The sequence below is a fragment of the Notothenia rossii genome (genome assembly GCF_949606895.1).
Source record: "Notothenia rossii genome assembly, chromosome: 7".
NCBI lineage: Eukaryota > Metazoa > Chordata > Actinopteri > Perciformes > Nototheniidae > Notothenia > Notothenia rossii.
The window spans coordinates 83,166,476-83,190,892 of NC_136905.1; the positions used below are offsets into that span (position 1 = coordinate 83,166,476).

The 24,417-nt window shown below is 43.2% G+C and overlaps 1 protein-coding gene across 1 annotated transcript in view; it reads left to right on the top strand.

Moving 5' to 3' along the window:
- sptbn5 (spectrin, beta, non-erythrocytic 5) overlaps positions 1 to 24,417 on the top strand; it is a gene marked incomplete at its 3' end in the record, with an annotated part of 89,304 nt that overhangs the window by 26,049 nt on the left and 38,838 nt on the right. Inside the window, exons 17-38 of the mRNA XM_079692876.1 lie at positions 1,120 to 1,326; positions 2,584 to 2,749; positions 2,987 to 3,123; positions 4,879 to 5,091; positions 6,071 to 6,223; positions 6,629 to 6,759; positions 7,851 to 8,102; positions 8,756 to 8,831; positions 9,432 to 9,643; positions 10,148 to 10,397; positions 11,026 to 11,165; positions 12,139 to 12,238; positions 13,168 to 13,338; positions 18,407 to 18,571; positions 18,665 to 18,754; positions 18,933 to 19,069; positions 19,907 to 20,093; positions 21,052 to 21,161; positions 21,251 to 21,341; positions 21,720 to 21,836; positions 22,094 to 22,251; positions 23,847 to 23,979. Of these exons, the coding sequence (XP_079549002.1) occupies positions 1,120 to 1,326; positions 2,584 to 2,749; positions 2,987 to 3,123; positions 4,879 to 5,091; positions 6,071 to 6,223; positions 6,629 to 6,759; positions 7,851 to 8,102; positions 8,756 to 8,831; positions 9,432 to 9,643; positions 10,148 to 10,397; positions 11,026 to 11,165; positions 12,139 to 12,238; positions 13,168 to 13,338; positions 18,407 to 18,571; positions 18,665 to 18,754; positions 18,933 to 19,069; positions 19,907 to 20,093; positions 21,052 to 21,161; positions 21,251 to 21,341; positions 21,720 to 21,836; positions 22,094 to 22,251; positions 23,847 to 23,979 (3,396 nt within the window). The remainder of the gene's footprint in view (positions 1 to 1,119; positions 1,327 to 2,583; positions 2,750 to 2,986; positions 3,124 to 4,878; positions 5,092 to 6,070; positions 6,224 to 6,628; positions 6,760 to 7,850; positions 8,103 to 8,755; positions 8,832 to 9,431; positions 9,644 to 10,147; positions 10,398 to 11,025; positions 11,166 to 12,138; positions 12,239 to 13,167; positions 13,339 to 18,406; positions 18,572 to 18,664; positions 18,755 to 18,932; positions 19,070 to 19,906; positions 20,094 to 21,051; positions 21,162 to 21,250; positions 21,342 to 21,719; positions 21,837 to 22,093; positions 22,252 to 23,846; positions 23,980 to 24,417) is intronic.

Genomic DNA, 24,417 nt, shown 5'->3' on the forward strand with positions numbered 1-24,417 from the left:
GTGTGGACGGGCCGTAACGACTAATCGAATAATCGAATAATCGCTGGCATCCCTAGTACTGACCATCTTTTCCCGATCTTTGCTGAGTGTTATAGTAATTTTTAGACACTTGATCCTCAGACCTTAACATGCAGGGCTCGACATTATAAATGGCCCGGAAGCACTATTCAGATCCCCGGGCCAGCATAACGTACTTTCCACTTGCCCGCTCGGGCCACTAAAAATATTGCTTTAAATAAAATGGTCCTGTGGTATTGGTATTTTGACTAGCAATTTTGTTGAAATGTTTTGTTTATTAACGCTACAACATAGCGTTTTGTGAGGCGGTTGTCGTTGTTGAGTGAAAAGCAAACCGCTGTTTTTTGCAGAGCGCAGCACGAGCAGGCTCCCGTGCGCTGGAGCGCGCTCGTTAACTACAGACTTTCTAGCCACCTGACCATTCACCAAAATATTTTTAATACCAGCGTTAACCGGCCAAGCGCCGGCCAAAAAACAATCTTCAAATACAAGAATATCACCGGAGGAGTTAAAGGAGAGTGACAGGGAGTATGAGAAGAAGAGGGAGAGAAGGTTTCAGCCACACTGGCTTGATGGATGGAGTTGGCTTCAATATGATGCCAATATAAACAAGGTCTTCTGTCGGCTCTGTACATCAATGCCGACCTATGCTGACAAGTCAGTGAAGAGTAGAAAATAAAAAGGTATTGGCTATAGGGAAATGTCCAAGCTGTTTAGAATAATGAAGGTTGTAATCAAATCACTTACATAGCCATTACATTTCTAACTCGTAATGACAGGAAGGCAGAAAGCGCATTATACAAATAATAATAATACATTTTTTAACAATGACCACAATATAATTATTTGAATAAACCAAATATGAACAATTGAGGAAAATGAGGAAGAACTGATGATTCAAATGTTGTAGCACAAGTAGTAATGTAGTTTGTGCATAAATTACTATTGCAACAAATGTGTTAATTTTCTTCATATTAGTCGATGTTTTTGGACGAATGCTCCGGGCCAGTGGTTTCAATGGTGATAAGAAAGGCCAAACGGAATGGAATGTTACCCTTAATGTCTACCCCTGACATGGCTTTCTAACTTTCCTCCTTTCAGTACTTTGCAGATGTGGCGGAGGCCGAGTCCTGGCTGGGCGACAGGAAACCGCTTCTAACCAGCGAGGATCATGGGAAAGATGAGTCGAGCACGGCGGCGTTGCTGCAGCGACACCAGAGGATCGAGAGGGAAATGTCTGCCTACGCTTCGGAGATAAAGAGACTTTCAGAGCAGGCGAGGAGCGCCGCGCAGCGAACAGCTCTGACTGTAAGTACAGAGAACTGACCCTTCTATATTTTTGTTATTAACATGGTACACAGCTCACATGGTACACAGCTCACATGGTACACAGCTCACATGGTACATAGCTCACATGGTACACAGCTCACATGGTACATAGCTCACATGGTACATAGCTCACATGGTACATAGCTCACATGGTACATAGCTCACATGGTACACAGCTCACATGGTACACAGCTCACATGGTACACAGCTCACATGGTACATAGCTCACATGGTACACAGCTCACATGGTACACAGCTCACATGGTACATAGCTCACATGGTACATAGCTCACATGGTACATAGCTCACATGGTACACAGCTCACATGGTACATAGCTCACATGGTACATAGCTCACATGGTACACAGCTCACATGGTACATAGCTCACATGGTACATAGCTCACATGGTACACAGCTCACATGATGCATAGCTCACATGGTACACAGCTCACATGATGCATAGCTCACATGGTGCATAGCTCACATGGTACACAGCTCACATGGTACATAGCTCACATGGTACACAGCTCACATGATGCATAGCTCACATGGTGCATAGCTCACATGGTACACAGCTCACATGGTACATAGCTCACATGGTACATAGCTCACATAGCTCACATGGTGCATAGCTCACATGGTACATAGCTCACATGGTACATAGCTCACATGGTACATAGCTCACATGGTACACAGCTCACATGGTACATAGCTCACATGGTACATAGCTCACATGGTACATAGCTCACATGGTACACAGCTCACATGGTACACAGCTCACATGGTACATAGCTCACATGGTACATAGCTCACATGGTACACAGCTCACATGGTACATAGCTCACATGGTACATAGCTCACATAGCTCACATGGTGCATAGCTCACATGGTACATAGCTCACATGGTACATAGCTCACATGGTACATAGCTCACATGGTACACAGCTCACATGGTACACAGCTCACATGCTACATAGTCTCCCACAGGTTCCTCCAACAGTGCAACACAATAAAACAGATACAATAGTACAATACAATAAAATAGAATATAATAGAAAACACAAAGACACCAGGTGAACAGAATCAGATAATCACAGTGGAGGGAAAACACAGACATGAAACAAATACAGACATGACACACAGGGGGTCAACACCTTTCAGGAAACCGACAGACTGTGATAATTCAAAATAGAACTGAAAGTAAACAGATCAATGCCAACTCTCTTCCTGTGTAGGCGGAGCCTCAGCAGAGTAAGATGATCCAGTACAGCGACTCCTCAGGAGACGAGGAGGATGGAGGAAAGGTGACGTCACCTCAGCCTGCTGTGAGGAGAGGGAAGGGAACCGGAGACCCTCAGAGCGAGGACAGCAAGGCCAAGGTCCGCTTCAAATACAGCAGAGGTATGAAGGTTGTCGTGTCAAATGATCATATAATCATTTAAAGCATATAGTCTTATACTCTGATTGCCTTTTACATATATAGAAATATCTTTTGTCTATTTCGTTTTCTTATTATACATTCTTACATTTAAATAACTTCCAGTAAAAAAAAAAGAAGCTAATGTGTTTACACTTGATGATAGACTATTAAAGGCAGACAGTTGTCCAACATTGTCTGTTTATCTGAACTGATTTCAGGTCAGTTTCCGTGGGATCGTAATGAGATAGTAAGCATCGTCGGCACTGAGCCGGATGGAGACCGAGTTCTGGCCAAAGACAGTCGAGGAAACCAGCAGCTCATCCCCAAAACCTACCTCAGCCTGCTGCCTGCCACGGTACAATCTATAACCTGTACATCACCCACCCCTTAGACATGTGTCCCCTCTTCTCCATGTCTCTTCTACATCAACATGTGTCCCCTCTTCCTCATGTCTCTTCTACATCAACATGTGTCCCCTTTTCTCCATGTCTCTTCTACATCAACATGTGTCCCCTCTTCTCCATGTCTCTTCTACATCAACATGTGTCCCCTCTTCTTCATGTCTCTTCTACATCAACATGTGTCCCCTCTTCTTCATGTCTCTTCTACATCAACATGTGTCCCCTCTTCTTCATGTCTCTTCTACATCAACATGTGTCCCCTCTTCCTCATGTCTCTTCTACATCAACATGTGTCCCCTCTTCCTCATGTCTCTTCTACATCAACATGTGTCCCCTCTTCCTCATGTCTCTTCTACATCAACATGTGTCCCCTCTTCTTCATGTCTCTTCTACATCAACATGTGTCCCCTCTTCTTCATGTCTCTTCTACATCAACATGTGTCCCCTTTTCTCCATGTCTCCTCTACATCAACATGTGTCCCCTCTTCTTAATGTCTCTTCTTCATCAACATGTGTCCCCTCTTCTTCATGTCTCTTCTACATCAACATGTGTCCCCTCTTCCCCATGTCTCTTCTACATCAACATGTGTCCCCTCTTCTTCATGTCTCTTCTACATCAACATGTGTCCCCTCTTCTTCATGTCTCTTCTACATCAACATGTGTCCCCTCTTCCTCATGTCTCTTCTACATCAACATGTGTCCCCTCTTCCTCATGTCTCTTCTACATCAACATGTGTCCCCTTTTCTCCATGTCTCTTCTACATCAACATGTGTCCCCTCTTCTCCATGTCTCTTCTACATCAACATGTGTCCCCTCTTCTTCATGTCTCTTCTACATCAACATGTGTCCCCTCTTCTTCATGTCTCTTCTACATCAACATGTGTCCCCTCTTCTTCATGTCTCTTCTACATCAACATGTGTCCCCTCTTCTTCATGTCTCTTCTACATCAACATGTGTCCCCTCTTCTTCATGTCTCTTCTACATCAACATGTGTCCCCTCTGCTCCAGGTCTCTTCTACATCAACATGTGTCCCCTCTTCTTCATGTCTCTTCTACATCAACATGTGTCCCCTCTTCTTCATGTCTCTTCTACATCAACATGTGTCCCCTCTTCTTCATGTCTCTTCTACATCAACATGTGTCCCCTCTTCTTCATGTCTCTTCTACATCAACATGTGTCCCCTCTTCTCCATGTCTCTTCTACATCAACATGTGTCCCCTCTGTGGAAAGAGACTCTGAAAGTTTCAGGAACAAAGATTCTCTCTCTTTTTGATCCATTTCTATAAAAACCTGTCTGAAAATGAGCTGATCAGATTTTGGCCACTTGATGATGTCATAACGATGTTTTGTCTTCAGTAACCATTAGCCAATGAGCAACCAAGGTAACCCCCCCCCCCCCTTATCACCTGAATCTCCTCCTAGAGCTCCATTGAGTTCTTTGTAACCAAATGTCTCTCAGAGGGGCGTGGGGAGGGGCTCCTTATTTTAAGCTAAAGTAACAGACAGAGAATCAGCACTTTGGAAACAGGGCTGAAACAGAGGGGATTATGGGTAATGCTGCAATGATCTGTTTGGTGTTTCAGCCTATCAGAGACAGGCTCTGTATATATCTGAGACCTGTGATATATTGATGAAACACAGTATCATGGGGGAACTTTAAGTGAGTACGAGTCAAATTATCCTCTTTATTCCTCTTTCTGCTCAGGCTCCTCCCCCCTCTGAGCCCATCTCAACCAATGGCGAGCAAGAGAGCCCGAACAGGAAGTTGAGTCGTCCGAGACGCAGACGCTCGATACGTCGCGGCACCACTGAGATACAAACAACATGGCTGCCAGACGCTCAGTACCAGAGAGACACTGTGGAGAGCACACAGGCCGGCCTGGACAAAGACTACAACTCCCTGTACAACCTGGTGAAGGTGAGAGGGCTGCTGGGAAATGTAGTTTGATTACACTGGAGTTTTTGGTGGATTTAATGAAGTCTTGGATTGCAGAGTATGAATGTCCTCTAGCTATTTTCAGACGATATATACGTGTGTAAAGTTTGTGAAGTCAGGAGGAAAAAAGCTTCCGCGATCACCGTCTCCTCTGTTCCTCCAAGCCCCGCCCCCTCTGTTCCTCCTAGCCCCGCCCCCTCCCTGAAAATAATGAGTGACAGGCTGATAGTGACCTGATAGAAACTTTATTATTCACTTAATCACTGAGATATAATGAAGCTAACTTCATCTCCTACAATCATGCTGTTTCTGTAACAGTAAGACAGAGAATGTACGTGTGCACCCACATGCACTATTTTAGTTTTTATAATGCTGTTGTAAATACTCCTGTTGTCTGCTGTGTTCAGACTCAAGTCCTGTGTGTGACATTCAGTGCCCTTTCTTTAACAGAAGACTGTAGCTAGAAGCTGAAGCTAGACTGCAGAAGCATTATTTTTTTGTTTTTGAGGACGGAACAACTTCACACACGGATATAGGGAGGCTAGACCGATACAATTCATTTACTTTGGTTTATAAATTAATGTCAAGACATTTATGTTATTAATTTCTGAAGCACTTTCTAAATAATAAAAAGAGAGTTCATATTTACTGCATGTAATCATTGATGAAAAAGAAGCCATGTGCAGTAATATAGCAAATTGAGGATGCATCGTGATATCGAATGGAATCGGTGACAGGATAATCGAATCGTGAGACCAGTGAAGATGCACAGCCCTAATATCTAAAGACATTGACAAGTACCAACAGTATCAAGTATCATTGCACGTATCCGAGCTTTACAAACAGGCAGTGGAACCAATTTGCTCAGTTTCAAATCTTTTTGAAGACTGCAAGAGGAGCTGCACACATAAAAGCTTTCTTACTGTATTGTTGATTACGTTCCCCCATCTTTTGTTTGCAGTCGAAGACGAGGAGTCTGCAGGAGACGCTGCGTCTTCATCGTTTCTACAACAGCTGCCAGGAGTTTGAGTCGTGGATGGAGGACAAGGAGAACATCCTGAACACCTTCAGCTCCGACGCAGACAACCTGGTAGTGGTTCAGGCTAAATTCGAGGTGAAGATGTCATTATTTTAAAGTCTTTAAAATCATGCTCATTGATTTAGTGAATATAACATGTTGGGGACATCTCAAAGAAAGAAGGATCTCATCTAATATAGCAAACGTAAATATCTCTGCATGTTCCCCTCAGATTACCTAGCTTCTGCACAGAAATTAAAAACATGTTTCATTTTAACTGGTCATCAAAAGCAGATAAGCCAGGACACTTCTTCTATATTTTAAATAACACCTGGAATATAGCTTTTTGGATATTAGACTTGAATTAAAAAACACTTACTGATCAATAGTTTTTAAAAGTTAAAGACCCGACTGGACTGAATTCTTTTGAAAATACCACATCAACTTAAACCAGCAGTTCCTTTCGTACAATATTAACATCTAAGATTTGACTTTCTTCAGAACTTCCTGACCGAGCTGGTGAGTGGGCGGGGCCAGTTGGATGACATCATCAACATGGCGGAGGAGCTGGTGAAGAGTCGACACAGCAAACAGAGAGAGATCCAGAGCACGCAGAGGAGGGTCTCCAGCAGGTAAACACTGACGCGTCCTGAACTAAAAACTAACGTGTAACAAAGGATCCAAAGGCGGGGCTACTAGGGTACAGAGCCTCGTTGCGGGGGAATTATACAGATGGCTAGTCCGCCCCTGAAAATGTCTATGCCAACGTTATTATTAATAGTCGTTTAAAAAAAAAATTGTTAAAAAAATTAATCACATTTTTTTTTTAATACATTTTTTTTTTTTCATTTTTATTTGGTAATCTTCTCGCGACCCCCACTTTGGGAACCCCTGCAGTAGAGAGATCCACATTACCCCACTCCTTCTGAATCATTTTAGTATTCCCACCTTGAAAATACACATTTGCACATATTTTTTTATTATTAATGATTCTATAAATTTTTTTTTTATATTTTCATTTATTTGTATTTTTCATGTATTTATTTGTACTTATTTGTGAATTTATTTACTGTTATTTATACATTTTTCAATAATCGTATTTATTAATTTACTTTATAGTATATCTATAATACTAAATACAATATTTTACATATTTTCTCCCTCATGTCTTTCATATTTTGTTTAAAGGTCCCATGTCATGGCCATTTCTACTGATCATAATTCCATTGTTGAGGTCTACTAGAATAGATTTACATTGTTCAACGTTCCAAACTCATTGGTTTCTCATCCAGCATCTCTGTATAGTATGTGTATTCACTCTCTGTCCTAAACGGCTTGTTGGAGCTCCTGCACCCCCCTCCCTATGAGCCCAGTGGCCGTCTGTCTCAGGGACGAGAAATCGGCGGTGCTGCTGCTGAGAAAATATTGAGTGTGTGTAACGGCTCCACGGATGGGTAAAACAGTAGGCAAACCAGTTGCCGATACTGACATAAAAACTACGTTTAAAACAATTAGTGATGGAAGCGACTAAAAATTATTTGAACAATAAAATTGAGGACATTCCGAGTTGATCTGTATTTAATCTCCCGTCCCTCTGCCCACTGCTGCTGGTACTAGGATGGGTTAAAGCAGAGAACAAATGTCACTGTGTGCTCTGCATGTGTGACCATTAAAGAGGGGTTCATCCTCCCAATTCTTCTTCTTCTTCTTCTTGTGTCTGCAGGTGGGATCGGATCCAGCAGCTGAAGGACGAGAAAGGCCACGAGCTGCTGAGCACGGCGGACGTGAAGTCGTTCCTGCTGAGCTGCGAGGAGGCGAAAGTTCAGCTTCAGGGCCAGCTGTCCGGGCTCGGCACCGTGGACCTGGGCTGCAGCTCCTTCACTCTGCTGAGCGAGGAGAAGACCCAGAGTCAGACCCTCAGAGACATCCAGACCCTCGAGGCCAAGATCGCTTATCTGAAGAGCGTCGCCAAGATGTACGGTCAGAGAGAGATGAAAGTCAAGAAGTTTAGATTTCAGGATTTCAAGGCTTTCATTGTCATTGGTGCATAGCTACAGTGTAGTTATGACCAGGGCCGTTCCTTCCTATAGGCGGACTGTGCAGATGCATAGGGCCCCCTCGGCCACTAGGGGGCCCCCAAGCTGAAAGTTCAGCTTCAGCCTCCATATACTTGGGGAGAATTAAAGTTAGCCGTATTTATTTGGAGACAGCCAAGCCCCCTCCTGTGTTCGGTGAAGCATTAGATGCTTACAAATCAAATGTAGGATATAAACACAACTAAACTGCAACAATAGCAAATCTGTGGCTTCTGTTTTTGGGGATCAATAAAGTCCAAATCATCGTTAGGCTGTCACCCAATCAGTGACGTCTGAGCAAGATGAAAAATGTAAATTATACATTGTCGAGGTAGAGGAGCCTGCATGTGCCGAACCGTGACTTCCGAACCGTGACGAATACGGATATCGTTACACCCTTAATATATTATATATTTATAAATGTATCTTTTTATATTCTTAAAGTTACAACCAGCCCTTTGAGTGCAACCATAATGCTAATGTAGTCCGTGATGAAATTGAGTTTGACCCCCCATCATGTTCTAGCCCATGATGTGTATTTCCTGTATGACAGGAAGCAGGACTGCAGTCCAGAGGAGAGCGCAGCGATCGCAGAGGAGGTCCGGAGTCTGGAGGTTCTGCTCAATCAGGTTCGATGGTTTCCTTCATCACAGACTCTTAAGATATTCTTTGATAAATGTCTGCCTGAGGCTACACATGTACGAACTGAAAACCTACGATTAGAGTTCACACCAGACACGTCACATTTATTTATGAAGCACGTTTCACATGAAGCAAATCAAAGTGCTTCCAACAAACTTCCAGAAAACCTGAGGTCTTCACCGACGCTGAGTTCTTTTAAGTCGAGGCTAAAAACATTACTTTTTTCAGCTGCTTGCTCTGAAGTCTTTTAACATACTGTGTCTACAATGTTGTTTATGCATGGTTTTTATAAATCTGTTTATTTATTGTGTTCCTTTCTGTTGTCTTCTTATTAAGTGTTAATGTTGATACAAAGCACTTTGAATTGTGTCTGAAAATGTGCTTTATAAATAAACATACCTTTCCTTACCTTGACAAAAACTTTAATAGCATTAAGATATAGATGTATAGAAACACAATATTTAAAACATTTATTAAAGAGCCAGGATAAAACAAATAAACCAAGCTAAAATATAATAAAACGGGATGGATAAATAAAATACAAGAAGAAAAGCTCTCTCTGTTCACACCGTCTCCCTGTGGTCCAGTTGAAGCGCCAGGCTGCAGACAGACAGCGGCTGCTGGAGGAGGCTCGGAGGCTGCAGAGCTTCCAGCAGGAGTCCAAGGAGCTGCAGCGCTGGACCCAATCCGTCCAGGAGCGCCTCCTTCAGGACGAGACGGCCACAGACGTCGCCTCCGCCCTCGCCCTGCTGGAGCAACACCAGGATCTCCAGCTGGAGATGGAGGAGCAGAGGCGCAGGTAAACACCACCTGGACAACGCTGTCACGTGCAATATGGTCAAAGTGAACTTTATGGTCAATCTTCCAGTTTGTGTGTACGGACAGAGAGATCGAAATACCGTTTCCCACAATACAAAATACAAAATACAAATATATACAGTATACAAATATGTATATACCTATATATATATATATATATATATATATATACACAATACACAATACAGTGTCTGGTGCTGGATTTGTGTGTGTGTGTGTGTGTGTGTGTGTGTGTGTGTGTGTGTGTGTGTGTGTGTGTGTGTGTGTGTGTGTGTGTGTGTGTGTCAGGACTAAAGAACAGTTTTTTCCACCAGGCTGTCAGGAGGCTGAACTCCCTCCCCTCCCTCCCCCTCTATATATAATAACATTTAACTTTGAAGAATGACAAAGATGTTTTTAGGCTTAGTTCATTTGCAATATGTGATATATTAATAATATGTGTCGCTGCAAATGAATTAATCCACCTTATTTTTTGTTCTCTCAGGTTAAAAGAGATGGAGAAGTTGGGGAAATCTCTCCAGCAGGGCTCGTCCAATGGGAAGGCGGGAGACGTCGACGTCCAGCAAACCCTGGACAAGCTCAGAGCTGATTGGTCTAGGCTGGACAAGCTGTGGGCCAATAGGAAGGAGCGCTTGGAGCAGGGGGTGGAGCTCCAGAGGCTGAACCAGGAAGGAGACCGGATCGAGGCGACGCTGTCCGGACACGAAGCCCGACTGAGGGTGCAGGACGTCGGGGTGAGGAGGCGCTACACATGCCGGTTTTATATTATATCATAAATATATATCTACAGTGCATTGAGATATTAAAGGAAGACACACAGAACAAGCAGGTTCTTTGATATAAATACTTAGATGTAATGGTGGAACATCTTCTATCCTGAAAAGACCACATTTAATATATCTGTCAAAGGGCAAATCCAAGAAATATTTTTCCGCCCCCTTGTTCTTTCGAGGCGCGTGGACCAGTGGTGGCGCTAGGGGGGGGGCTACTTGGGCTCAAGCCGCGGATCTTTTCTGAAAAGCCCCGAATGTTTCACTGAGAAACGTCTCGTGAGCAGTACCGGAGTCCAACAGAGAGGCAGCAGCTGCGGGGACAGTAGCCTGCGTATTACCCCCGCTGCGAGGCTCCGGCGAGTCCACAGTTCACGCTAGCAAATCTTCGTAATCACTAATTAACTTTGTCTCAACCAACTTCTGAACAGCAAGTAAATGATTGCCATCTAATGGGAGACTAAAGCATTCTTTTGTGCACCAGTCAATCCCCCACTCAATACAGAGTTACATCCCACCTTAGATGTCTGTTACCTTGTTTCTTGTCTTAATTTGTGGTATTTGGATTATGTCTGTCTGTGTATTGCTGCAGGACTCAGTGGACGGTGTGCACAGTCTGCTGGGCCGACAGGAGGAACTGGAGGGTCTCTTGAAGGCTTTGGACCAACGAGTGGATCATTTCACTGAACGCAGCCAAGAGCTCATCGACCAGCAACACTACGCTGCCAAACAGTAAGAGAACACAACAGAAACAACAACAGAAACAACAACAGAAACAACAACAGAAACAACAACAGAAACAACAACAGAAACAACAACAGAAACAACAGCGTCCAGACGTATAATAATATGTAGCGTAATTTTCGGACTATAAGCCGCGCCTTTTCCCCCATTTTTCGACCCTGCGGTTTATATAACGGTGCGGCTAATCTATGGATTGTTACAGCTAACGGCCACTAGGGGACCTCCTAAATCTATGGATGTTACAGGTTACAGTCCACCACCTTTAACTCTATGGGCTCTATGGCCGGTCCGCGCCCCCCACCTTTAAGCGGCGGGCTTCAGCAGGAAAAGCTGGAGGCCGGAAAAGAGTGAGACAGGTAGCGCGCAAAAGTAAAAGTGGAACCGAGAGTGGTACGAGAGCAAGACAGACAGACATTACGAGAGCGAGACAGTTTGTCCCCGTACCACTGGTTGAAAACCACTGCTGTAGATCACTGCCGGTACGTGCGCTGGGAGCGCACCGTTTAAGTTTGAAAGTTGAAAAGTGTGTGTGTCTGAAACGCTATGTGATACAGTACAGTTTACACAGCACATGTTCTGTAGCTACTATTGCACTAAATGCTAACACTTGAATACGTTATGCAAATATGCAACTTGTTTGTTGAAATGTTAATAAATGGGAGCTTCCTCAAACAGCCATCTCTTTCCCGACAATCCCCTCTGTGCACGAACCCTTACATATGGTAATGAAACATTAAAACACCTGCGGCTTATAGTCCAGTGCGGCTTATATATGTACACATCATTCAATTTAGCTGCTGCGGCTTATATTCAGGTGCGCCTTATAGTCCGGAAATTACGGTAGTTTTGTAAAAGTCCTGATTATGGCAAGCTTTCTCTAAACAACAATAACACTTCTCAGTATTTTCCCATGTGTGTGTGTGTGTGACTGTTTTCTGATAATACTGAGTTTATCTTGAAGCATCAAGGAGAGGAGCAGGAGCCTCCAGAAGGCCAACAGGAAGCTGAAGGAGAGCAGCTGTCAGAGGAGGAGTCTGCTGCTGGCCTCAAAGAAATATCAGGTATTGTTTTTTATAAAGTTATAGCACCATGGCCATTAAAGAGAGTCAGCAGCCACGTATCCACATACTGATGGAGCCTCTAAGGAGATACATGGGTATACGATTATATAGATGTGTGTGCAAGTATGTATTAGGGTTGCCAGAAACTGACCATGATCAAAATTGATTATTCGGCAGCCCTGGCGAATAATAATCGATTCTCCCCGCGGGAGAGAAAAAAAAAAAAACTCAGACAAAAGGAATTCCGTTGTTTGTTTCATTGAACTTCCTTTGGACTTGTAAGTTCAAATAGTTCCACGAGGAGGAATTCTTTTTACCTGCCGCTTTGTTCATCTTTAGCGGCACGTGTGAGGGAGAGGGGGGGCGGGGGCGGGGTCGGTGTGTAGCGCTGCAGCAGCAGTCTGCTCTGCACGCAGGCTTCCTCCAAGTTCACATTAAAACAAACTGGTGGTGTGACCAATGGCCATTTACAATTATACTATTACTATTATTAGCATTAGTCTATATTTTGGTTGAAACTAAGCCAGAAAAAAAAAAAAAAACATAAATAAATAATAATAAAAATATATATAAATTAAATCGGTTTTTAAAAATAATATTCGATTATGGAGACTGTAACGAAAATTCGAATAATCGAATAATCATTGGCATCCCTAGTACGTATTGTATGTATATTATATATAATATGTATTACAACATAGTAAGCACTTATTTTTACCCAGGATGACCCTGTCTGCTTTCATATTGTTTGTCTGTTCATTATTGTAACAAAAACGAAAAAACAATTAAAGAAAAGCAGCATTAAGAGTTTCACTTAAAAACAATCAGATGCTAGATCACACACAGTACGTTGGAGCTAAGTGGGACTCAAACATCTAATTCCTGTCCAAATGTAGTTCGCTTCTCTCATTGATTGATTCATCCCACAGGAGTTCCAGAGAGACGCAGACGAGCTGCTGCTGTGGATGGAGGAGAAGTTTAAGGTGGCGGAGGACGAGTCGTACCGCGACCCGACCAACATCTTGCGGAAGCTGAAGAGACACGAGGCGGCGGAGAAAGAGATGCAGGCAAACCAGGTGTGGCTGGACACACTGGTGCAGGTAAACGGACGCTCATTGGTTCCCAGTCTCCAGCTCACATTGCGTAAACAAAGCTTTAATGATGCATGTACAAGCGGCATAATAGCAGGTGGAATTTCCTTGTTTTATTTATTTTACCTTTGTTTAACCAGGATAGGTCTCATTGAGATTACAAAGCTATTCTTAAAGAGAGTCCTGGCTCAGGAATGATAACAGCACAGTTACGGTACGTCCACACGGTTCCGTCGCGTGCTTCAAAGGAGACGCTTCCCCTTCACTTTGAATGGGTTTGACGTCACGCTTTGCCGAACTGCATTGTGGTTCCTTTGCCTCCGTTGCTCGCGCTCAGTGTTAATTTTGGCAGGTGTTTTCGATTTAGTCTTAGTCTTGAGACGAAAATGGTTATTAGCTTTAGTCACATTTTAGTCATTCCTATCCTTCGTAGTTTTAGTCTAGTTTTAGTCGACGAAAACTCTAAAAGTTTTAGTCAACTTTTAGTCAAAATGTGTCTCCATACTCTCCGAACGCTCCGTCCCCGGCAGATCTCTGTGTCCGCTGCAGCATGTCTGTTAGGCCCCGCCCCCCGCACACAGAGAGACACAGGGAGATCGCTCTTCTGGAGTGAAGAGAGCGGAAATAATGATATTGCAAGTTAGAAACGTAAGATGCATTTTGACAGACAAGACGGACACTTGGGGGAAAATATGCTGCCTTTTGAATGTCCGATAGTCCACCATTAACACCTTAGTCCCGTCTCGTCTCGTCAACGAAAACTAAATATACATTTCGTCATAGTTTTCGTTATGAATAATCTATTTTTAGCTAGTCATCGTCTCGTCTTAGTCATGTAAAAAAGGTCGTTGACGAACATTTTTCGTCATAGTTTTCGTTGACGAAATGAACACTGCTCGCGCTGAAGTTGAGAAAAGTTCAACTTTTCAGGTGTCGACAGAAGCGCCTGCCAATCAAATCATATTCCAGTACAAGCTCTAGCCAATCAAACCGAGTGCTTGTGTGTCCGGGGCGGGAGATTAATGTGATTGGTTGTTGGTCCACGACAGACACGCCCACCGGCAAGCTTCAACGCGACGGAACCGTGTGGACGATACGTTACAGACCATTTTAAAACACACATCAATCACAACACAGTCTTACAGCAAGTTAGCCAAAGCATTTACAGCCAGTGTTCTGCTTCAAGGTCATATATGGCGCATTTCCACTACATGTCCTCTCTCGGCCTCGCTCGGTATGGCTAGGCCTCGTTAGGACTGGCTCACTTTTTGGCGCATTTCCATTACAGTTTAGGAACTGGGGCAGTACCTATAGTAACGCAGTGTAGGCGGAGCCGTGACGTCATCTTCAATGAGAGACCCAGAAAAACAACACAGCCGTTAGCTGTTAGCACTCAGAGCTCACAGCTCCTCATATCTGTTCAAAAACTAGACAGAAGTTAAACAAGTCCAAACCACAGACTGTCTGTGTCATGGAGAATACAGTCGCTGGTTTATTTCTGTCTGTAGGCCGTTGTTGTGAGTGTGGACGGTCGGAGCATATACTGCGTTAGCTTAGCCGATCTCCATTCAGAAAACACGCATTTTAAAAGATGTTTCGCCTGCAGTCTGTCTGCAGACTGGTCAAAGCATTAATTCATGGTTTTTACTAACCGGTATCAGTATGTTGTTACTTCGGCATCATTTTGAAACGTGTATTACAATTAAATCAGGGTCAAATATGTTCATCTTGTTGTAGTTGTAGCCCCCTTGCCAGCGATTCTCTCTCTAGTTTAGCATACTCAGCCCGACTCAGCCTGGTTGTTCCTGGCCCTAGAACCACGATTTTATGGGGCCAGAAAAACTGTGAATTAGGACCCGCTAGCCGGTACTAGGCCAAGTGGAAACACAACCAAAAGCGGGCCCCGCACGGGCTCGGCACGCTTAAAGCGAGCTCCGCGCTGCAGTGGAAACGCGCCACTAGAGTCACTTTGAGTCTGTTTAAAGCAGGGGTTGCCAACACGTCGATCGCGAGCTACCAGTAGCTCGCGGAGGTTTTCCGAGTAGCTCACCAGAGGGCGCTAAAGTGCAGTTGACATGTTGAGACATATTTATTTATGTAGTATATTTTGAGAGTAAGAAAGATAGAGAAAAAGAGATGTAAGATGCAGTCATGACAACTGAGGAAGGTCCGTCAAAGAAGAAATCTAAAATATACTACTTTCATGACGAGTGGGAACATGAATTTTTATTTACGAGCATCAAAGACAAGTGTGTGTGTTTAATTTGTGGCTCGAGTGTTGCAGTGGGGAAGAAGGGAAATGTCGAGCGGCACTTCACAAAACTTCACGAAAACTTTTCAAAGGAGTATCCCGCCGGCAGTTGCCTTCGCGTTGAGAAGGTACAACAATTAAAAGCTACGCTACAAAGGCAGCAGTCATTGTTCACGAAGCCTGCCAAGAAAGCTAGCCTAGCCACAGAAGCATCGTTCCGAGTCGCTCAGTATTTGGCAAAGAACAAAAAAGCTTTCACTGATGGCGGTGTTCTTAAGGGAGCGATGTCTGTTATGGCAGAGACTTTGTTCAGAGACCACAAGAGCAAGTCGGAGATAATGTCTGCCATTGACGATGTGCAACTGGGAAACAACACTGTGGCGAGGAGAGTGTCGGCGCTGTCAGTGGATGCCATGGGACAGTTGGAGCGGGACATGTTCAGGTGCAAGTGGTTCTCCATACAGTGCGACGAGTCGGTGGATGCGAGCGACACAGCTCAGCTGTCTGTGTTCATCCGGATGGTGTTTGAGGATTTTACGGCGAAAGAGGAATTTCTGACACTGCTTCCACTCAAAACAACAACAAGAGGTGTGGACGTGTATAATTCTATTAAGAATTATTTCATAAATAAAGGCGTGCAAATGGAGAAGCTTGTATCCATAACAACTGATGGAGCCCCGGCTATGAGAGGTCGCCACAACGGTTTTATCGCAAATTGTAAGTCAGATCCATATTTCCCACGTTTCCTGAGTTACCATTGCATCATTCACCAAGAAGCACTTTGTGCCAAAGTTATGGACTTCAATCACGTCATGAAACCTGTGATACAAATAATAAACTCTATCCGAGCGAAGGCAAAGCAACACAGGAGCTTCAAAGTTTTTCTTGAGGAACTGTCAGCTGAATATGGAGATCTCCTTCTCCATGCTGAGGTGAGGTGGTTGAGTAGAGGGAAAATCCTACAGCGCTTCCTCTCCTTGCTGAATGAGGTAAAGCTCTTCATGGAAGAGAGGGGGGAGGACACCTCCATCTTATCTGATGCTGGTTGGGTACTTGACCTGGCCTTTTTGACTGATCTGACAGGAAAATTAAACCAGCTTAACCTCCAGCTACAAGGCAATGGCAAAACAGTATGTGACATGATTAGTGCTGTAAAGGCCTTTAAAGCAAATCTGTGTCTATATCTCCAGCAAGTAAAGGGAAATAAATTGCATCATTTCCCCTCTGTTCAAAAAGTACTGCAGGAGAATAAAGCTGCTGCTGGCTTTCTTGACTTATCAAAGTACTGTGACTGCTTAACTAAGCTTGGGCAGGAATTTGAGGACAGGTTTCTTGACTTTAAACAGCTTGAGCCCTGTGCAAGTTTCCTTGCTAACCCATTCAACATCGTGGATGTTACTGACATGTCTGAGCAACTGGCCAGCCTTTTCAGTCTCAGTGCTTCAGAGTTGGAGCTGGAGATAATCAATCTCCAGAATGACATTCAGCTGAAAGCACATCAGATGGACAAAGATTTCTGGAAGCTATTGGACCCAGAGAAATTCAAAAACATTCAAACTGCTGCACTGAAACTGTCCTGCTTATTTGGGTCAACATATCGCTGTGAATCAGCATTCTCTGATATGAACTTTATCAAATCCAAATTCAGGACAAGACTTACTGATGAACACCTCAATGACTCAATCAGAGTGAATTTGTCAGGATACACACCCCAGTACAGTGCTCTGGTGGATGCTATGCAGTGCCAGGTGTCACATTAGCTGAGTCAGGAGAAAGACAACAATGCAGTGACAGACTGAATGTTTGAAGACATATGTTTGCTTGATGCAAGTTGAGAAAAGCACAAGCCATATTCCCCTTTTACAAATTTGTGAAATGCTTGAAATAATTTAAATTATAGAGCTAGAAATGTTATTATTACAATTAGGAACTTTGCACTCTTATCTGTAAAACTGTTTACTGTAGTTATTGATGTTAAAGCAGAACTCAGTATTGCATGGTGATTATTTGTCTTTTTTTCTCTTCATGAGAAAGTCAAGTTTATTCATGTTAATGTTAATGTTTCTGCTCTTGAGTCACGAATGTGATATGTGCACTGAAATCTATATAAAATAACATGAGTAGCTCTTGGCCACTTTCTTTTTTCAAAAGTAGCTCCCGGTTAGAAAAAGGTTGGAGACCCCTGGTTTAAAGAAACCAGCTCTCTGAGTTTATGCATTAAATGGTCATTAAATGTCTAAAATCTGGACTTAGATGAATATCACAGTGTTTCCCACAGAATTTGATTCTATGTGTGGGGGCACCGCACCGCACCCCCCCCCCCCCAACGTTCTTGTTGCTCTGTGTTGCGTTGTTAATGAGTGAAACACACCGGAGTGAGTTGAGGATCTGTGGGGTTTATTCTCCCAGAAATATCATTTACAATTTAGGCATTTAGCAGACGCCTTATTCCAAAGCGACTGACAATGACCAATTACAGGGACATTCTCCCTGGAGTAACCGAGGGCTAAGTGCCTTGCTCAAGGGCACACTAGTAGTGGTGTTCCAGGCAGGATTTGAACTCGCAATCTTACGATCATCAGCCCACCTCACTATCCATTAGACTACCAACACAAAAAATAAATAAAATAAAATAAATAATAATAATAATAATAATAATAATAAAAAAAAAATGTTATGAGATCCATTTGTGGCGGACGATATTTAATTTTGGCGGCCCGCCACAAATAAATCAATGTATGGGAAACACTGCAGATAATAAAAAATAACATTCATAAAACCAGGCAATTCCAAAGGGCTCACATACTTTTTCTTGCCCATGTTCAGCTGGGGCAGGAGATGCTTTCTGAAGAGCACAGCAACAGTCAGAGCATCAGCAGGAAGTCGACGCAGCTCAGCAGCCGCTGGAGGAGACTTCAGGACAAGATGGCCGACAGAGGAGACAAACTGAGACAGGCGGGACAGCAGGAGCAGCTGATGGAGCTCCTGCAGGTAAAACACTGACGGATGATTCACTGCTGGAGGCTGAAAAGAAACTCATTTTCGGCCATTTTTATGTCTTCACGTTCCTTCTTCTTTTCCCAGGATGCCAAGCTGAAGATTGAGGCGATCCAGTGGATGCTGAACAACGCCGCCAAAGGTCACGACCTTCGCTCCAGCCGACAGCTTCTGAAGGTTAGTTAAACTCTGACTTACATGTTTAACGCCTAAAGGTGTTATTTGGAGACTAACCCTGTGTGTGTGTGTGTGTGTGTGTGTGTGTGTGTGTGTGTGTGTGTGTGTGTGTGTGTGTGTGTGTGTGTGTGTGTGTGTGTGTGTGTGTGTGTGTGTGTGTGTGTGTGTGTGTGTGTAGGAGCATCAGCAGCTGGAGCAGGAGGCCAAGGAGCTGGCGGAGAAGATCAACTCCATCGTTAGCAGAGCCAAACATCTCGCCTCAAACCACTTTGACTCCCAGAGGATCCTGAAGGAGACGGAAACCTACCTAACTCTGTGAGTACACTCTGGATAATCTCACTTTCATGGTCCCCAGAGGATGAATCGTACTGACTTTGAAGGACTTCGGTAGAGTTTTACCAGGACCAGGTGGAAGGAGTCCATCTCCACGCTGGCCTGGGAGAGCCTGGGTATCTCCCAGTGAGAGCTAGTTGATGTGGCCGGGGAGAGGGAAGTTTAGCGCCCTCTACTGGCACTGCCTCACCCAAGTTTGATCAAATTATCTTTATTATATAATATATTTATACTTGTAGAAGCTCAACTAAAACAAACACCCAAAATCAAGCTGCCGTGGACGTACCAGGCAGCTTGAAAAAAAAAAATACACCTTTATTGAACATACAGTAACACAAATACTACAAATCCACATAACAAACAATCACAAATGAAAAAGGATTATTATTATTTTAATTAAAAAAAGTTTTTGGGTACCTGGCTGGCACCCCCTGGCTGGCGCCCCTTGGCTGGTGCCCCCCTGGCTGGCGCCCCCTGGCTGGCGCCCCCTAGCAGCGGCGCGCATATTTCAGCAGCGGCTCTGCGCCGCCACTATTTGTATATAGGGGAAACACTGGCGTTCGTGTGTGTTGGAGGAGGGGCTCTGTGAGGAAGTCTGAAGGAAGGGGCAGATTTTTTTCGGTTGTGCATTTTCAAATCCTAGCGCACTCGAGCTGGTTTGTCCATTCTTACCTACCCCACCTTTAACAGCATAAAAGGTTGGATGAAAAATAAATAAAGTAAAGGACAGTCAATAAAATGCGTTGTGGCATTTCTTAAAAACTGAGAGTGATGCAGAGGTCCAGAGATGATGTTGATTTTGAAATCTTCATTCCACAGGTTCAAGTCTCTCCAGAAGCCTCTGGACCGGCGTCGGGCTCAGCTGGAGGCGTCAGTCTTTCTGTTTGGGTTTTATCACGACGTGGATCTGGAGCTCAGCTGGATCTCTGAACACGTCCCTGCCTCTGGATCCACGGGATACGACAAGTCTCTGGCCGGAGCCATCAGCCTGATGCAGAAACACAAGGTAGATCACTTCATCACAAAGACAGCTTTTCGACAATAGCGGCACGAGTTGGGATAAATCACTAATTGCGATTAATATTGCCATTACTATATAGGAAGGATGAATCAGTTTTGCATCATCATTTTCATTGGAAAATAAATCAAAATGATAATGGTGTGATTTTATTTATTTTATTTAGGTAGAATATTTTATTTTTTTCCCCCGATTTCTGAAAAAGTCAGCAATTTTAACTTTTTTCTCAGAATTTAGAAAGAAACTCAGAATTTAGAAAAAAACTCAGAATTTTTTACTTTTCTCGCTGAGTTCACTTTCTGACCAAAAGTGAGTTTTTTTGAACATTTCAGAATTTTTTTCCCTCAGATTTCTGAAAGTCAGCAATTTGATTTTTTTCCTTTGAATTTTCAAAATGGTCAGAAACTAGAATATTTACCCAAACTAGATGAAAATAGTTGTATTTTTTTATTTCTCTGAATATTTTTCCCCCAATTTTTACTTATTTCTCAGAATAAAAGAATCAACATTTTGATTTTTTAAAAACAGAATTTTGACTTTTCTCCCCGAATTCACTTCAAGCGAGGGTTTTGTTTTAGTTATGAGAAAAAAATCAGAATTTTGACGGTTTTCAGAATTATGGAAAAAATACAACATTTAGAAAAAAAAAAAATGTAATAAAAAAAAAATGTCAGAATTAGACTTTTTTATTATTATGACTAAAAAGTCATTCAAATGTTGACATTTTTCTCCAATAAAAAAAACAGAAATTCAAGTTTTTCAGAATTTCGAATTAATTCAGAATTATGATAAAAAGACAACATTTGACTTTTTACTCAGAGTTATGAAATTCTGATTACCAAATTCACTTTCTGAACAAAAGTTATTTTTTTCTGGAATAAGTGATAATTTAGATTTTTTTTTGACATCTTACAAATGTCAGCTAAAGCATGATTTCTTCACTTAGGAGTTGCAGGCAGAAGTGAACGCCCATCGGAAACACCTGAACCACGTCCTGGAGAAGGGGCGGAGCCTGGCCCAATCCAGTAAATCAGATGGGGATGAAGTGCTCCAGAGGTACAGTTGTTTTATTTCAGGGTTGATTGTGACATGTCAGAATTGTAGTTTTCCTTTAATGCATTTACAGTTATTCTTGTTTTTTGCAGATGCACGCACCTGAGTGCAGAGTGGGAGGAGCTAGAGGAGGCGTGCAGCAGGAGAGCATCTCACCTGAGCAAAGCCATCACCAGAGAACAGGTGAGTGGACACTTACGGCCTGTCCACACAGCGGCTTTGGAAAAAGCTTGGAGGTGGGCGTGTCTGAAGCTTGACCAACAACCAATCACATGAATCTCCCGCCCATGACACACAAGCAGCGGTTTGATTGGCTAGAGCTTGTACTGGCATATGATTCGATTGGCTGACGCTTCTGCCGAGGCTTCAAAAGTTGAACATTGCTCAACTTTTACAGCCTGAAACGCCAGGAAAGCTCCGCTCTGCTTCCCACAATGCAGTTCGGTGGAAGAAGCTTCCAACGCTGCTGTGTGGACGGGCCGTTAGAGATGTGACTATTATTATACATTTGAGAAACTGTTTTGTGTTGGAAGTGTTTTGAGATTAATTTTCTCTTTTCAGCTGCTGTTGGACTGCTCAGAGCTGGAGTCCAGGCTGACTGAGTCTCTCACTCTAGTGAACACCGATGACTACGGAAAAGATGAGCTGGGAACACAGAGTCTCCTCACCAAACACAAGGTACCACACTCACTCTGAGAGGTCTGTCGTTAGCCAAAACGAAAGAGGACTTTAGATCTTTCCCCCGTGGAAGTCCTTCAGCGGACCCAGGCAGATACTTACAAGTAGAGGAAGCACAATTTAAACCGTACAGACTTAAGATATGGAGTGTGGACTGCTACTTGGAGAGGTCCCCAGTTCACCTCCTTGGCCCTGCCGTGGTGCCCTTGAGCAAGGAACCGGACATTTGTGTTCTGATGATTCCCCGGCTGCTGCAGGTGTTGGAGGGCCAGCTGGAGGTGCTGGAAGTGGAGGTGGAGGAGTTAGGAGACGAGGTGGACCAGGCGGAGCAGAACTGGAGCCTCGAGGAGCTCAGCCGGCCTTACAGTCGCCTCAGAAGCCTGAACCAGCAGCTGCAGCACCAGGCGGCTCTCAGGTAAACTCTGACATATTACTTTACTACAACTTGAACACTTAGCATGGTGAATAAGTACATTTGAGTATGTAGTGTCTCTACTTTAAAGAGTCCTCCCCTGCTGATGTTCAGGTGTATATCAGTATGTAGTGTCTCTACTTTAAAGAGTCCTCTCCTGCTGATGTTCAGGTGTATATCAGTATGTAGTGTCTCTACTTTAAAGAGTCCTCTCCTGCTGATGTTCAGGTGTATATCAGTATATAGTGTCTCTACTTTAAAGAGTCCTCTCCTGCTGATGTTCAGGTGTATATCAGTATGTAGTGTCTCTACTTTAAAGAGTCCTCTCCTGCTGATGTTCAGGTGTATATCAGTATGTAGTGTCTCTACTTTAAAGAGTCCTCTCCTGCTGATGTTCAGGTGTATATCAGTATGTAGTGTCTCTACTTTAAAGAGTCCTCTCCTGCTGATGTTCAGGTGTATATCAGTATGTAGTGTCTCTACTTTAAAGAGTCCTCTCCTGCTGATGTCCAGGTGTATATCAGTATGTAGTGTCTCTACTTTAAAGAGTCCTCTCCTGCTGATGTTCAGGTGTATATCAGTATGTAGTGTCTCTACTTTAAAGAGTCCTCTCCTGCTGATGTTCAGGTGTATATCAGTATATAGTGTCTCTACTTTAAAGAGTCCTCTCCTGCTGATGTTCAGGTGTATATCAGTATGTAGTGTCTCTACTTTAAAGAGTCCTCTCCTGCTGATGTTCAGGTGTATATCAGTATGTAGTGTCTCTACTTTAAAGAGTCCTCTCCTGCTGATGTTCAGGTGTATATCAGTATGTAGTGTCTCTACTTTAAAGAGTCCTCTCCTGCTGATGTCCAGGTGTATATCAGTATGTAGTGTCTCTACTTTAAAGAGTCCTCTCCTGCTGATGTTCAGGTGTATATCAGTATGTAGTGTCTCTACTTTAAAGAGTCCTCTCCTGCTGATGTTCAGGTGTATATCAGTATGTAGTGTCTCTACTTTAAAGAGTCCTCTCCTGCTGATGTTCAGGTGTATATCAGTATGTAGTGTCTCTACTTTAAAGAGTCCTCTCCTGCTGATGTTCAGGTGTATATCAGTATGTAGTATCTCTACTTTACTTTAAAGAGTCCTCTCCTGCTGATGTTCAGGTGTATATCAGCATGTAGTGTCTCTACTTTAAAGAGTCCTCTCCTGCTGATGTTCAGGTGTATATCAGTATGTAGTGTCTCTACTTTAAAGAGTCCTCTCCTGCTGATGTCCAGGTGTATATCAGTATGTAGTGTCTCTACTTTAAAGAGTCCTCTCCTGCTGATGTTCAGGTGTATATCAGTATGTAGTGTCTCTACTTTAAAGAGTCCTCTCCTGCTGATGTTCAGGTGTATATCAGTATGTAGTGTCTCTACTTTAAAGAGTCCTCTCCTGCTGATGTTCAGGTGTATATCAGTATGTAGTGTCTCTACTTTAAAGAGTCCTCTCCTGCTGATGTTCAGGTGTATATCAGTCTCTACTTTAAAGAGTCAGTATGTAGTGTCTCTCAGGGGTTTGTTTTTTAATTACCTGAATAAGCACCTGACCCTTCCACCTCACGTTCCTCCCTTCAGGGGTCAGAGGTTAAAGGAAGTCCTGCATCTCCACGAGTTCTCACGAGAGTGTTCAGAGTTAGAGGACTGGATGAACGAGCAGAGACTGACAGCTGAGTCTCAGGACCTCGGGAACGACTACCAACACATCCAGGTGATCTCTCATTAACAGGAATCTGCACTAAAATACTTTGTTAACACAACGAGCTACCGAACGGACAAAGCTGTCCAGCTACATATTCATTCAAGTACAAGTTATGTCTTTAAATAGCACAGGATGTTCTTGGCTTTGTGAAATATTGCAATTGACTTCCACATTTTGTATCTACTTGATGTGTTAATCGTTTCAAGCTAAGTTATGTATGGCTTCACAGATCTAGGACTGTTCAGCTTAACTACATACTGTAGTATCTATTCATGGTAATGGTATTATTTTCAATTACCATGTTTACGAACAACTACCATCATACATTTAATTAATCTTAAACAACAGCTGTTAAAACCATCTTCTTCTGATCTAAAAAAAACATTTATATGAGCAATATTGTATGAGTCATGAACATGGTTAAGTTCTGTTTAAAGGCAGACAGTC